Raw genomic sequence first — 15,798 nt, 5'->3', positions numbered from 1 at the left:
CTCCCATACTAATGTTTCGCGAGTCATAAGGCGAATGGCGTGCTCGATAGTGTAAACGCGGGATAAGTAAAGTTATAAAAGGTAACGTACACCGTATGCTCTCCCGGTAGGGACATCAATGCGCGTAGAGTAGCGCGTACAGATGCGAGGTGGGGTCGTCGAGCGCGCGCGCTGGCACGTCGAACTCCAGCACGCGGCCCTGTCCCAGCACGAGCGCGCGCGCGCACTCCAGCACGCCGGCCGCGCGGTGCGCCACGTACACCACGGTGGAGCCGCCGAAGGAGCAGCGCAGCGTGTCCAGGATCACGCGCTCCATCTCCTGGTCAAGGTTCGCTGTTGCCTCGTCCACTAGCACGATCTGCGGCGAAAATTGTCCATTTAAAGATCGCATACACGCGTAAATATTACAATGACAACCCTGTGGGGATTATAGACTGATATCAAGTTAATTGAGCATTGTAGCTCAAATATATCGATGAATGCGGCATCCTTTTATTACGGATCTAGCACCGCACGGCTCCGAGTCTAAGTATATTTACAGCGGGACCACGTTCAAAACTTATATGTATGTATAGCAGTCTTACTACCCTAGCCCGCCAGACACAGCTCCGAGTCCAAATATACTTGGAGCGGATTCATGCTAAAGCCGCGGGCACAACCCTAGTTAAATAGCAGTTCTTCAATAAGCTTACCTTAGCCCGCTGTAGCAGCGCCAGACACAGCTCCAGGGCGCGCCACAGCTCCGAGTCCAGGTACACTTGCAGCGGGATTACGTTCAAAAGCTAGCTTAATGGCAGTCTAACCTTAGCTCGCTGCAGCAACGCGCGTGCCAGACACAGCAGCTGCGCGTGGCCGCGTGCCAGCCCGTCAGCGGGCGCATTCAGCCCACCGCGCGCGCTCCGCACAGCTCTAAGGCACGCCACAGCTCCGAGTCCAGGTACACTTGCAGCGGGACTACGTTCAAAAGCTAGTTTAATGGCAGTCTTACCTTAGCTCGCTGCAGCAGCGCGCGCGCCAGGCACAGCAGCTGCGCGTGGCCGCGTGCCAGCTCGTCAGCGGGCGCATAGCTCTAAGGCACGCCACAGCTCCGAGTCCAAATATACTTGGAGCGGATTAATTTTAGAGCCACGGACACAACCTTAGTTAAATAGCAGTCCTTTAATAAGCTCACCTTAGCTCGCTGCAGCAGCGCGCGCGCCAGACACAGCAGCTGCGCGTGACCGCGTGCGAGCCCGTCAGCGGGCGCGTCCAGCCCTCCGCGCCCAACCACATACGCGCGCGCTCCGCACAGCTCTAAGGCACGCCACAGCTCCGAGTCCAAATATACTTGCAACGGGTCAACATTCTCGCGAATGCTGCCCGCGAATATGAACGGCTCCTGCGGGATCACGCCGATGCGCGACCTGGGGAACCGCGACGATGGTGAGAAACGAGTAAGGAAAACAAAAACAGGGGGCTTAGTGTGAGACACACTGTGAGTTTACATCAAACGTATTCGATATCGAGTGGTTCAAAAAATCTATGAAGATTTAAGTTCTTCAAGTATCCTCTAAGGGCGCTGTACAATCCGTCATACATTTAACGTAATTTTTGACGTTTGATGTAAACTCACACTAAGCCCCCAGAAAGAACGAGTTATTAATAGATCCACCTCGGCAATTCTGATTGGATGTCAGTCTTACAAAATCTAAAATTAGTCAGAACTAGCTTTCCGCCCGCGGCTTCGCCCGCGTGGAATTTTGTCTGTCACAGAAAAACTTTATCGCGCGCGTCCCTGTTTCAAAAACCGGGATAAAAACTATCCTATGTTCTTTCCCGGGACTCAAACTATCTCTATGCCAAATTTCATCAAAATCGGTTGCGAGGTTTAAGCGGGAAAGCGTAACAGACAGACAGACAGACAGACAGAGTTACTTTCGCATTTATAATATTAGTTGGGATTTCTACTGTGCCTGATCAGCAGCTTTTAACAAAAATGCTAATCACAGTAGCCCTTCAAATACCAGCGAATCGAGTAATTATAGAAAACAATTGATATCTGTCTCATGGGACCACTTAGGCTGATTTGCACCACCTAACTTTAACCGTGAATGCGACATTAACGTGTTTTTTGTATGGAGTTTGGCAGATTTTTGACGGTTTTCAAAGTTAATGTAAGATGGTGCAACAACCCACCCTAGTTAATATCTTTCAGACATACCTTAGAGCTTGTAAATTAAGCTTGGAAAGGTCAACACCGTCAATCACAATTTGCCCTTGCGTCAAGGGCACAAGTCTCAATATGGCCTGCAGCATCGAGCTCTTGCCGGACCCGGTGCGCCCGACCACCGCCATCTTCTCGCTCGGCCAACTCGAGAACGACACGTCGTTTAGCGCGAGTGTGCCGCTGTCACGATTACTGTAAATGTTATTAAAAATCTAATTGTCTGCTTATTAGAGGAGTATGTAGTTGAAATATACGTAATAGAGATCGAAAATCGAATAATGTAGCGAATTAATTACCTGTATTTCAGTGATACATTTTTGAATTCTATCACGCCTTGAGACGGCCATCCGTACGGCGGTGCATCCCCACTTATCGTTTCGCTCTCAACCTGACATTGAAAAACATAAGTTAATCCTTAAGTAAACCATTCAGAACATTATACAATCCCCACTTGATTTATTAAATACCTGTGTTATGTATTCGCCGACTCTCTCGACGGCGATCATCTCCCTCTCAGTCTCAGTGAAGGCATTGAGGACGCCGCTGAGCATCGAAGTCATCGACAGCGCGTACGATATGGCGAGACCCACCAGACCTGAGGACATGGTATAGTCGATTACATGACTGTACATAAACTGCGCCTATAGACCGCATCAATAGAATATGGCATTTTTGTAAATTTAGGCTATCTCAATCTACATATCTGATCGATTCGATTGCTAACGCTCCGCAAATTTCTAATATTAAAAAAAAATAAAAAAATAATTTGACTGTCGGATACAGACATCGTTAGGATATTATTGTTATCTGTTGGCGATTAACTGTGTAATTTGATCATATCACCGAACAGTGTCAACAAATTGGTGGAATGGAAATACCCTTTTCATTTGACACGGCTTATAAAGTGAAAGTCAAAATTCATTCATATGCATGGACTATTAAATAGTGCTTACAAATTGTCAAATGTATAGTATAAAAATGAATCGCAAAATGTGTTGGTAAGCGCATAACTCAACAACGCCTGGACCAATGCCAATTTTTAAATTTTTTAAAAATGTTGTTGAAGTTCAAGGATGGTTTATAAAAGTTCGAATAATTTCCGGGAAACCACTAAAAAAAGTCGAAACTTCACCCGCGCGCTGCCAGCCCTCCACCAGCAACTATATGACGTCACAGCCTCCACAGTACCCACCTGGGTCCGCGGCGTGCACGGCTCGCTGCAGCACGGCCAGCGCGGCGGCGGCGGCCACGACGGCGGCGGCGCCGGCCTGCAGGCGCAGCGCCAGCCACTGTGCGGCGCCGGCCGCGCACAGCGCCGCGCGCTGCCAGCCCTCCACCAGCAACTATATGACGTCACAGCCTCCACAGTACCCACCTGGGTCCGCGGCGTGCACGGCTCGCTGCAGCACGGCCAGCGCGGCGGCGGCGGCCACGACGGCGGCGGCGCCGGCCTGCAGGCGCAGCGCCAGCCACTGTGCGGCGCCGGCCGCGCACAGCGCCGCGCGCTGCCAGCCCTCCACCAGCTCGTCGCCCGCGTCCGCCCAGCGCCCGCTCGCGCTCATAGCGCGGATTATTGTCAACCCTGCAGTTATCAAAATAAAATCCGTTTAAAACAAATCAAATCAAATCATTTATTGCATTACATGTGTGGTTTGACAGTTGGTAAATGGTAGGGTAGTACATCACATTTATTTGGTTTATTTCAGACCACGCATGATCCATAGATTTGAAGTTATTCACACACAGTCAATATCTTACCGATGTTTTATCTCAGATTTTCTATAAGGATAGATTGCGCACGATAGACTATTTGATACCATTATATTTCGAAATCACAACTTAAAAAAACACTTCATTCTGGTCTTAAAAACTTAATTAATTTTAAATCACCTGGAAACTTCAGCCAACCAACGTCACTTGGTTGTATTGCCATAAAAAATCTATGGCAGTCTCGTTTTGACAGTTTTTAAAAGAACGTCAATGTGGTGTCAAATACTTAGTCTATTTTTTGCAGACGTTTTATCACAGATTTTCGATAAGGATAGATTGCACACGATACACAATTTTTTAAGGTCTTTAAAAACCAGACTGATCTAGGAGATGTTACTGGTTTTCTGAATGTTCGACATACCATCAACATACAGTAAACTACAAGCGTATGTTCTGCTAAGATTCGCATGTAAATAATGACAAGGTATTATTATCCAATTATACGGTATCCTTCCGTTTGGCCAAATTACTTTTCGCCAAATTTCACTTCGCAAACAACTTATCGCCAAAGTTTCATTTCCCAAATGAACTTTTAGCAAATGTACTTTTCGCAACTATTTCATTTGGTCAAATTATCATTTGGTCAAATTTTACTTGGCAAATGTTTATATAGCAAATGTTTTATTTTGCCAAATATTATATCCCAAACAATTTATTTGGTCAAATTGAAACTTCACATGCTTACCCACCGTTACCCACAAATCAAAGCACAAGGCAAATGATCATGGTTTTCACAAGAATTTTATGTAAAACAAAGAGATTGCAGAAAATAGTATGGATGNAGAAATAATAATGGCAGGTTGAACCAACAAGAAGGTTTTAGTTTATCAATCATAATAATCTTCTTGACAAGATAAATCGTCAAACAACTTTGATCTGAATAATTTTGAACTTTACTGACGAACATTTAAAGATTATTTTCTCTAACTCGAGGTTGTTCTGTAACATAGTTTCAAAAGGTTATATGTGCTCGCGATTCGTTGAAGGAATCAATTTGAAAACTGACGAACCTTTTCATTCCGTGACTGTACAAGGTGTATAGTGTAAGTGACTGACCCTCGAGCGTGTCGTTGAAGTGCGTGTAGACGGGCGACAGCGTGACGCTCTGCAGGCGGCGCAGCTGGCGCGAGGCGGCGCGGTAGCGGCGCTGCAGGCGGTGGTACAGCAGCAGCAGCGGCAGCAGCGCCGCCAGCAGCCACGGCAGCCCGTACACCGTCACTGTCACGGCACCTGAAAATTAAAAGTCAAAAGTCAAAATTTCTTTATTTGTTTAGACTAATAAATAGTTCTTACAAATCGTCATTTTGCTCTTAAGGAGCCTCTACATGTCTCATAATCTTTTTACCCTACCAGCGCTTCGAGACCAACATTTGGCAAGTGCTGAGAAGAAGCGCCGCAACAAACTCAGTCACCACTGTCTGCCGGTTAATATAAATAAATAGAAATAGCAGTAGNGCTGAGAAGAAGCGCCGCAACAAACTCAGTCACCACTGTCTGCCGGTTAATATAAATAAATAGAAATAGCAGTAGTAGGTACATTCGATTCAGGAGCAGTTCACTGAATTTACCATGCATTCTTGTATAGTGTATCTTATAAGAATGGGTATACAAAATTGCGTGGTATATTAAATAAGGTAGTGACGTGCTAATATCTAGACTTACAGATTACATACTTAAATACAAGTAGAAATGACTCGCATACATAAATTGGAATAACGCCACTGACCCTCGAGCCTGACCCTGACATAGTGTAACCATGTGTCACCGGATTTAGAACTCCTATGTTCTTCTGATAATTTCGTTGCGGTCCAATGACAGTTTAACTTTCCCCCGGGACAAACTTGACCTTCATTGGTTGGGTTGTGGCAGTTGCAGCGGTGGGAACGAGGTGGGAATAGTCCCGATGTGTCACCGAGGTAGATAAAATTCCGTAGAAACAATTTTTAGGTTATAGATGTTTATCGGGCTCGAAAGACCAAATTCGTCAAGAGTTAATTTATTTACATAAGTTATATGGACATAAAACACTGTACAAAATGCGGACTTAGATCGCAAATAAATTAATAAGTACTACAATATTTATGAATTTGGTAAATTCATTTGGTAAAAGAAGTTTATCTATGTGATTTATAGTATCAACGGCATAATAAATGCACCTACAAATAAAATTCTTACCTATCAGTGAGAAGGTTTGAGCCAGCAAAATGTTCAGAATGAAGGGCAGCGAGTCGTCTACGGTGTATGTGTCGGAAGAGAATCTATTTAAAATACGACCCAATGGAGTCATGTCAAAAAACTTCACCTTTGCCTAAAATAAAATAAAGTCATTAAGTACATCAATAAATCTTGCGGTAAAAATAGCTTCTTATTATGTAACTTACCTTTATAATAGTCTTTAAAAGCATCCTGTGTATACGCTGCGCAGCTTTCACGCCTCCATACGCGAAGAGGAATGCACGCATTATTGTGAACACGAGGTTAATGCCCGCCAGAGCGAAATACATTTCCAGGTAAAAATTGTTACTGTAACTTGGCACAGCGTCTACTTGCATTTCCATTGGTCTCAATATATTCTCATTAGTTTTATTGGCTACTGACGTATCGTTATTGCTCATGTTATACACTAACGCTAAAGTAGTATTTATCAGCGTATGAACAATATTGTCAACGGCATAAAACCCATGATCTATCAATGTCGTGTTTTCATGAGGGACGTCCATATTTTCAACAAAATGAGTAGCGTTTGTGGAGTTGCTGGGTCTGTCCTTGACCCAGAACGTGAGCCATAGGAATGTGAAGTTTTGTGAGACTTGCATCAGCACCAGCGACATGAGAATAACAATGGTTAGGATGATCCCAACCGATCGCAGGTACAATCTGATGACCCACCAGCTCACAGTTCCTTGTGACATTGCTTCCTGAAAGGGAAAACGTATTTGTTAAACCTAAGTATATGTCTGTAAGTTTTTTACCCATCGACGACAATGGGTGCATTTGGCGGAAAAAAGCGCTTGGAAGCGCTTGTAAGTAAAATGGCGATCGCTAAGCGGTAAGCGCTGTCACTGCTAAAAAATGAATGAAACACATCACTATTGAAGTTAGCAAACGTATCCTCGCCGACAACTGTACCTATAGTTTGTTTCTCAGCTAACAATCGCTTCCAACCAGCGCTTTATGCGCAAAACGCACCAAATATCTTAAAAAAAATAATTTATGTACACATACCTCGTCTTCCAGGCTGTTTCGGCTGACATTGTCGTCTTGGCTCCGTTGTGGCGTGTCAGGCGCGCGCGGCGGTTCTTCACCAATAGATTCAGTCTCGCTCGGCATAAACTCTTCCAGGTTGTGCAATACGGTTTCGGGAGGACCTACAGAACATAATCTTGTAATTTTTTCATCTATTGCGGTTTCCTAAAGCTACGTAATATTACGCAACAATAGGCCTCTGGCCATGTTGTCAATAAATTATGTTAGTAAAATTGGAATAATGATTCATCTGCCTCAGTATCCTCAATAATATATCACACATGTTCAGATAAATCTTTTAAGACATAGGCAAGTCAATGTCAACATTGTTTGATTTTATTTACTTGCATAATTTGTTCGTAACAACTATTGTCACGGACTTTAGACGGCGATATATGGGTTAGTAAATATTACAAGAATTTGCTTGTGATATGAAATATCACGATAGCAAGAGAATGTGTGTTAATTAGTTTGTTTAATTTATTATTAATATGTAATAGAATATAATGGTCGCATTTCATATGTGTAACTGAGGGCTGACTGTGAGTTTACATCAAATGTCTGTATGACATATGCTATGACTCGCAGCTACGTTGGCCACTATTATACAGGGTTATTTNGCGGCGGCGCCGGCCTGCAGGCGCAGCGCCAGCCACTGTGCGGCGCCGGCCGCGCACAGCGCCGCGCGCTGCCAGCCCTCCACCAGCAACTATATGACGTCACAGCCTCCACAGTACCCACCTGGGTCCGCGGCGTGCACGGCTCGCTGCAGCACGGCCAGCGCGGCGGCGGCGGCCACGACGGCGGCGGCGCCGGCCTGCAGGCGCAGCGCCAGCCACTGTGCGGCGCCGGCCGCGCACAGCGCCGCGCGCTGCCAGCCCTCCACCAGCTCGTCGCCCGCGTCCGCCCAGCGCCCGCTCGCGCTCATAGCGCGGATTATTGTCAACCCTGCAGTTATCAAAATAAAATCCGTTTAAAACAAATCAAATCAAATCATTTATTGCATTACATGTGTGGTTTGACAGTTGGTAAATGGTAGGGTAGTACATCACATTTATTTGGTTTATTTCAGACCACGCATGATCCATAGATTTGAAGTTATTCACACACAGTCAATATCTTACCGATGTTTTATCTCAGATTTTCTATAAGGATAGATTGCGCACGATAGACTATTTGATACCATTATATTTCGAAATCACAACTTAAAAAAACACTTCATTCTGGTCTTAAAAACTTAATTAATTTTAAATCACCTGGAAACTTCAGCCAACCAACGTCACTTGGTTGTATTGCCATAAAAAATCTATGGCAGTCTCGTTTTGACAGTTTTTAAAAGAACGTCAATGTGGTGTCAAATACTTAGTCTATTTTTTGCAGACGTTTTATCACAGATTTTCGATAAGGATAGATTGCACACGATACACAATTTTTTAAGGTCTTTAAAAACCAGACTGATCTAGGAGATGTTACTGGTTTTCTGAATGTTCGACATACCATCAACATACAGTAAACTACAAGCGTATGTTCTGCTAAGATTCGCATGTAAATAATGACAAGGTATTATTATCCAATTATACGATATGACAGTTAATTTGTCGACAACTTTCGCGGCCTCTACAGCACCTCGTTTGATCGTCATGACTTGTTAACAACTCAATAATCACATAGCCTATCTAGTACAGTAAAAAAAAGCGTTCGTTTTGTACAGTCGCGGAANAAAATGGGATTGAAAAAAACTGGTCCAAATTAGCGGACTCTCCCTTATGCCATGACTCGCAGCTACGTTGGCCACTATTATACAGGGTTATTTGTAAAACTACAGTAACCTCGCATAAGACTAGATAGCTGATATCAAAAGTAATAATATTTGTTCTACGACTTTTGAGTAATGTTAAAACTTGTAGAACGAATTTTGTTGTATATGATATCAACTATCTACTCCTGCGAGGTAGCTGGTGTTTTAAAAATAACCCTGTATAACAACGACTGCTCGATATTTTCGCATCGGGTCGCGTCGCGTTGTCAAGGGGTGCCGGGCGAGGCAGTGTGTTGACGGGGCCACCGACCTTGTCGTACGATGCGGCCCTCGTGCACGACGCAGACGGCGGAGGCGCGCACGAGGTGGCGGTGCGAGTGCGACACGAGCACGCGGGTGGCGCGCCGCAGCAGCCCCAGCACGCAGCGCTGCATCACGTGCGCCGCCACCGCGCCGTCCAGCCCCGCCAGCACGTCGTCCAGCAAGTACACTGTAATGAAGAATGTTCACTAATTTTGTTTTTTAGCTTTCTGTATTCTCTGTTAAAAATAAAAAATACACGTGAAAGAATTATTTCGATACGTCAATTAGTTTCCAAGATATTGAATTTTAAAAGTGCTGGCGGCGGCCGGCCCGCCATTTTATGCGCGTGACGTCATATTACAGTGACTGGCTCATATTTGTATGGGTGGAATCTTGCAATCTGAATTAAGACCCAATTCCAGGCAACCGATTAAGCTGAAATTTCGCAAACACATGTGATTTGGATGACCATACAATATTATGATGACATGGAGCTGATCTGATGATGGAGCTGGAAGGTGGCCATAGGAACTCTATAATAAAACGACTTAAATCCATCGAGTTTGGGCTCGTTCGTTTTGTATTGATGAGTACTTTAATTCTTTATAGTAATCAGGGTTTAATGATGGAGCTGTAAGGTAATTCGCAATAAAACGACACAATCGCATCAAGTTTGGGTTTGGTTCAATTTTAATTTCTGTGATGGGTCTGGGTGTTAATATGTATAATAAGTTTGTATTTACAAAAAAAAATGTATTTAAGTATGTTTATATCCGTTTTCTAGTGAGCGGACACTGTGAATGTACGTCACGCGGTCTCACGTGACCGTCGGCGGGACTCAATATTTAAGCGAACTTTGAATGCCTATAAAATCATAACTACTGGGTATTCTTGAATGAAATAAAAACTAATGTATATGTAAAAGCTTAACTGTAACATAGGTTTCAAGTGATTTTGCATACCTAGTAACATTCTCAATTACATTTTGAGCGGGCGTTGACGAGGGAAAAACTTGACCTTCACTGCTTCACTGTTTTTATTGGTGGTCAAGCTGTGGATCCTGGCTATGCAGGAGTTGCAGCGGTGGGAAAGAAAGGTGAGAATAGCCTGCGGTTCGTCAACGCTCGACCCGGTAAATAACCGGCACCGGTTAAGGCTTAAGATATATCCGGCTAAAAGGACCATCTCCGTTTTTGGATAATCAAAACTGGATTTAAAATGCCAATATCTGTATGACTATGTGACCTATCAATTCCAAGCTAGTATCTTAAAAAAATCATTAGTAAATAATACCCACATCATGGGTCGGGTTTGTTTACAACGTTTTAAATTAGCTGGTACTTGTGTTTAACATAATATTATTTAAGATAAGACAGAAAGTCTCTATGAATCGTCTTTTCAACTTCCGATTTAATGAAAACCCAAACAAACTGAGTGTGCACTATGGACTATGGTGACTAGATAACAGATAATTATTATTATGTTCAAACAGATCCATATGAACAATGTCACTATTCAAGAAGTTTGCTAATATTGACCTTGTTTCTCATGATAGACAGCGCGCGCCAGCGATATCCGCGCCCGCTGGCCGCCGCTCAGCGTGCAGCCGCCTTCTCCGACGTAAGCATTCCATCCGAGAATGTTCAGGTCCTCTGTTGAAAATAACAAATGTTTCAGCTTTTTGCTTAAATTCTTTGTGCAGGTAGGGAATACAAAGTCAATAGTATTTAACCGGTTTCCTGTACTTAATCAGCGAGGCCAGTAACTTCTTGCACAATATGCGTCATCGTGTCATCATTTGGTATTAGAACAAAACGAGCGACATAAGGTAGGCGTAGTGGGAATCCCCGATTTCAATTCCTAGTCCTGTAAAAATTACAATATTTTTTGAAACATGAAATTACCTGTAAGGGCGCAGGCATCCACGACTGTCCTGAATTTAGTTTCATCATATGGTTTCCCAAATATTATGTTATCTCGGATTGTGCCGCGTATTAACCATGGCTTCTGAGAAACATATCCAAAACCTGTAAGTAATATAATATTGCAACCATACTTTCAATTGAACTTAATAACTAACCACAAGCTCTGGATATAGAAAGCTATTGAGTATGAATCATGGATATCAATAACATTAAAGCAAATGAGCTACACTCCCGGCGACAAATAATGACTCACGTGTTGTTTAGCTTCGTGAATGCAATTGATTTAGATATCACTTACCATTCAGATTCTCTGGTATTTGTATATCACCGTCCTTCTTTATCATTTCCCCGATTATAGCCATTAATAGGGAAGTCTTCCCACTGCCGACTTTTCCTGTAATGCCTATTAAATCTTCCCTACCAATCTCAAGGGAAATATCGTTTAATGTAAAGGGACTATCTAGTGTCCCTGCCTCTGCGGAAGAAGATGAATCGCGTCTTTGAATGCTCACTCTTGATAACTTTTTCTTTGACTTTCCTTTATTTTTTCTTTTCTTTGGAGTAGGTTTTGGTTTTTGTGACGGTTTCGCCCAAGTAAATGAGGCGTTTTTAAATATGATAACTTTATCCTCATCTCTGTTTGTATTCACTCTATCGTAATAATCTTCGTAATCACTATCTGGAAGCTAGAAGAAGGATACAAAATGTTTATTTAGATCCAATTAACATAATTAAATTAATGCCCGCCAAAGCGGTTTTTTATTATTATTTTTGTTATTAGTAATTATTAATGGAACATACGTCGAGAAGTTTCTGAATACGTTTTATCGAGACCCACGCCTCTGTGAGTCCATTGAGCACCCATGGGAATGCATTTAATGGTGAAATCAGCATGTTGATAAGTGCTACAGTAGTAAAAACCTGCAACATAAAATGAAAAATTATTTAAAGACACATGACCCCAATTTTAAACACACTACAAGATAGAAATAATTTGAAAAATATTAGTGTATAAATTAATTTGTAATCTTAATGTCCTTGTTTTGTTATCATATCAGATTTGAGTGTGACTGTAAATAAGTCACAATATCGGACCATTTTAATATGAAAACTATTTATGCATGGAAAATATTATTGAAAGAAAGAAAGAAAGGTATTTATTCGATGCTAGTATTAATCAATATAAGTTTATACCAATGACTATTTGTTAAATTATTGAACAATAACAAACTAAATTTGTACAGGTAATTTTTACAAACTTAAAAACAAATTATTGAAACTTATGATCTTATTTTTTTTTAGCTGTGATAAAGCTGTATTTTAGTTAAAATAGATTGCGACTCTATTTTACGATTGTGAGACTAATGCCCGTTTTCACCATCAATCCCTAATTTTTAAGTGACCCCTATGGTAACACTTATAGGGAATTTTGTTTTCATAGGGGTCACTTAAAAATTAGGGATTGATGGTTAAAACGGTCATAAGTAGCACTTACGGTGGGTGCGTCCAGAGGTTGTCCGCGCAGCGCGTGCGTGCCGAGCGTCAGAGCCGCCACCATGACCGGCGTCGTGGCCCACAGCACCACGCAAATGGCGTCCAAGTACTTGCGCAGGCGCAAATACTTCAGCTCCTGCGCTCGAACCACTGACGAAACACGTTATGATTAGAAAAAAAACTAAAAACTTTTATTTGTTATGAAAATAAGAAAGAAGAAAAGCTTAATTCCAATTAAAAGCTAAAGAAAACCACCAATATGGTTTTCGCTTAATTTGAGGCAGAGACGAAGGGAGATTCACAAGAAAAACAAGATTAATTACGTTACAACTTACCAGATACTCGTCTCAAGAAATAATCCTCCCAAACATGAACCTTTATTGTTCGAATCCCTTTCAATATGTCGCTAATCAAACTAACGCGGGCATCCTTGTATTTCATCATTTCAGTGCTGAGTTGGCCGATTTTGTTTGCTATAACTTTATTGATGGGTATCAAAACTACAGAAAATGCTACTCCAGCCAGGAAAGATATGCCAACTTGCTGATATAGCAAAACCAATGTGATAACCAGCTGAAAGAAACAGGATGTATAAAACTCGATCTTATCTTATAATGTGGTTAGTGGAAGAAAAAATATTTAGCCAAAACTAAGATTTACTAACCTGAAGAGGGATACTCCACAGAGCATGAAAACTGGGACATGAGTTGATAATTCTGTCTGTGTCTGTCGACATGAAGTTCGTTATTTCACCGACACTAAATTCTTTGGACAACACGGTAGATGTCACGCTCAGAGTTTTTCTCAAGATAGTAGAGACAATCGCCCCACGCATTTTAAGCCCAACCAATGACATTAACCAGTTGAAATGCACAATAAAGAATGTAGATACTAATGTAGCTACCAAGAGACCAGCAGCATAGGTGTACCTGCAAGTAAATGTTTAAAATGTTAAATCAATCACAAAATTGTAAATAAGGTCTAGTTTGATTTAATTAAATACATATTCGTTTAAAATGAATTTTTACCCCAAATGTTCGTCAATGCTCTCATCTTGGACAAAGGCAACCAATCTGTTCAACAAAATAGGTCCTGCAAACCCTGCCATGTCAGATACAAGCTTCAGGATGCCAATGCTGTAGAACTGAAAAGCAAAGCAGGAGTGCAAGGCGCGCAGCAGCGACACATTCTGCCGACGCTGCGGCCGCACCAGGACTCGCGATGTTGGCGTCACGGGGGTTGAAGATTGTGGCACGGTTTCTCCTACTGAGCCATATCCTAAAAATAAAACATAAGATTTAAGAGATATAAATTAATGAAATCTAGTAAAGTTTACTACTATTATGCTATTATTATTATTACCCTACTATGCTCAATTATTGCTGACTTAAGTAAATCTCTGCTAAGATTTTTACATCTTATATGTTCATCCACCTTTAATAACTTTTGAATACATTGGTGTTTGTGATTAAAAAAATGCAATAACATGCTTGCTACGGCACAAAATTGCTTGCAGTATTGTTTCCTAAGTATAATAAAGTAAAGAGTAAGGTCAGTGTTAGTCAGTGTGGTATATTATGTAACAAAAGGAATGTGTTTATAAATAATCTGATATAAGTTCTATTAATGTATTTACCTGATGCAATAAATGGCTGATGTGGCACCTCTGCATATTGTTGGTACTGGTCCACATTGCCCACAAGAGCATGGTCCATTCTTGCTGCCACATAGGAGCAGCGGTACTTGGCAGGTATGTCAAAAAGTTCTTCAGGGTCATTTAATTTGTTTTCTAAACCTTTTAAAACAAAAATGTTACATTTTAGATCACATATAAGGTCATAATGAAGTTTCAATTAAAATTAAAATAAATTTACCTTTGTCAAGCAAGGGATTTAACCAAGATAATGTCAATTTTGAGAAACAGCCAGATCCCTGCATAGCAGTTCCCAAAATACCTTCATCCATGTGGGGCAGGAGGGGAGTGTACTCGCTCTAAATCATAGATATAATTTATGTTAGTTTTCAAACTCATTAGCAACTAAGACTAAAAAATACTTATAAAACATTGCTTACATGTGAATGTTGTGAACCCACAAGGCAAGGTGAATAAAAAGTCGGCCTTGAGTCGCTTGATGGTAAAAGTGTAAAGAAATACATAACATGACCACAAAGCGCAGCAACAATGTAGGTGTAGGCTGCCCCAGTCAGAATACTGCTCCGAAGAGCAATAACATTCAGCACTACCAACATACTCCATAACACTAGCTGTATGGTCGGACCTCGCGCACTAGAACCTAGGCGATGTTTTAAGGCCAATACATAACCAAAGTGCACCAACCACGCCAGACACGATGATCCAGCAACAAAGTAATCAACAGGATACAAAACAGAGTCCGCTTTGGTTATGATGAAATATATCTGAACTATAGGAATAAACAGAAGAAAGAGCACTACAAAACTTCGTAAAATAATCGCTCGCTCTTGCATCTTCTCTCTGACGACCCAATCTCTTCTGTAGCCTACATAATAACCAGAGACGATGGTAATTATGAAGTACACGGGTATTTGTAAGAACAATTCTTGAAAACAATGTCCGAAGTCCTTTGTCACGTCGTTCCATGGTTGTAGACCCGTCGGTCCACACATATCTTCCCATTTCCACTTGATATTAAAGAAGGATTCCATGATAACAGCAATGTAAATAGTTCAACTTTGTTTAGTAAATATTATGATTACGAATTGTCACGATAAAACATTTCACTTAATTTCACCACTAGAAAGAAATTCATCATACATTCATAAAGTATATAATTCCACTTTTAGAGAAAATAAATACCACGAAGCACGACGAACGAAACAAACATTTTGCAGACTTTTTTCCCCTTACTCATTTTTTGTGTGACTGACAGTTTAAAACTCTAATCCATATCTGTGGTTTAAAAGATTGACAGTTGACAGTTTGACACTGACAGCGGCTGCGAAGTTTTTTTTGCGATGTTTTACGGCTTTGGATTCAAGCCTTGTGGATAATATAGTTGTTGTTTTACTACAGTGTACAACAATTATATTTCTAGCCAATAGGCTTGCTAAACTAG

The 15,798-nt window shown here is 41.6% G+C and overlaps 1 protein-coding gene across 1 annotated transcript; it reads right to left on the bottom strand.

The window, feature by feature from the left end:
- Positions 1-91: 91 nt before the first annotated feature.
- On the bottom strand, positions 92-15,613 carry LOC114363016 (multidrug resistance-associated protein 7). The gene is made up of 22 exons (XM_028318607.1): positions 14,777-15,613; positions 14,578-14,695; positions 14,340-14,498; positions 13,732-13,981; positions 13,368-13,632; positions 13,039-13,276; positions 12,705-12,853; positions 12,011-12,130; positions 11,508-11,895; positions 11,189-11,311; positions 10,823-10,936; positions 9,292-9,471; positions 7,202-7,344; positions 6,358-6,894; positions 6,152-6,284; positions 5,033-5,206; positions 3,582-3,788; positions 2,674-2,801; positions 2,503-2,594; positions 2,201-2,398; positions 1,172-1,403; positions 92-358 (listed from the first exon to the last, which is right to left on the bottom strand). Exons 1-22 carry the CDS (start codon positions 15,386-15,388, stop codon positions 116-118), a joined length of 4,803 nt encoding a protein of 1,600 aa, XP_028174408.1. The 5' UTR covers positions 15,389-15,613; the 3' UTR covers positions 92-115.
- Between the last annotated feature and the right edge of the window lie 185 nt (positions 15,614-15,798).

The sequence above is a fragment of the Ostrinia furnacalis genome, unplaced genomic scaffold (genome assembly GCF_004193835.3).
Source record: "Ostrinia furnacalis isolate ACB-3 unplaced genomic scaffold, ASM419383v2 OfSCF6942, whole genome shotgun sequence".
NCBI classification, from domain to species: domain Eukaryota; kingdom Metazoa; phylum Arthropoda; class Insecta; order Lepidoptera; family Crambidae; genus Ostrinia; species Ostrinia furnacalis.
The sequence above is the reverse complement of the archived record's forward strand: the minus strand, read 5'-3'. Positions and strand labels throughout refer to the sequence as shown.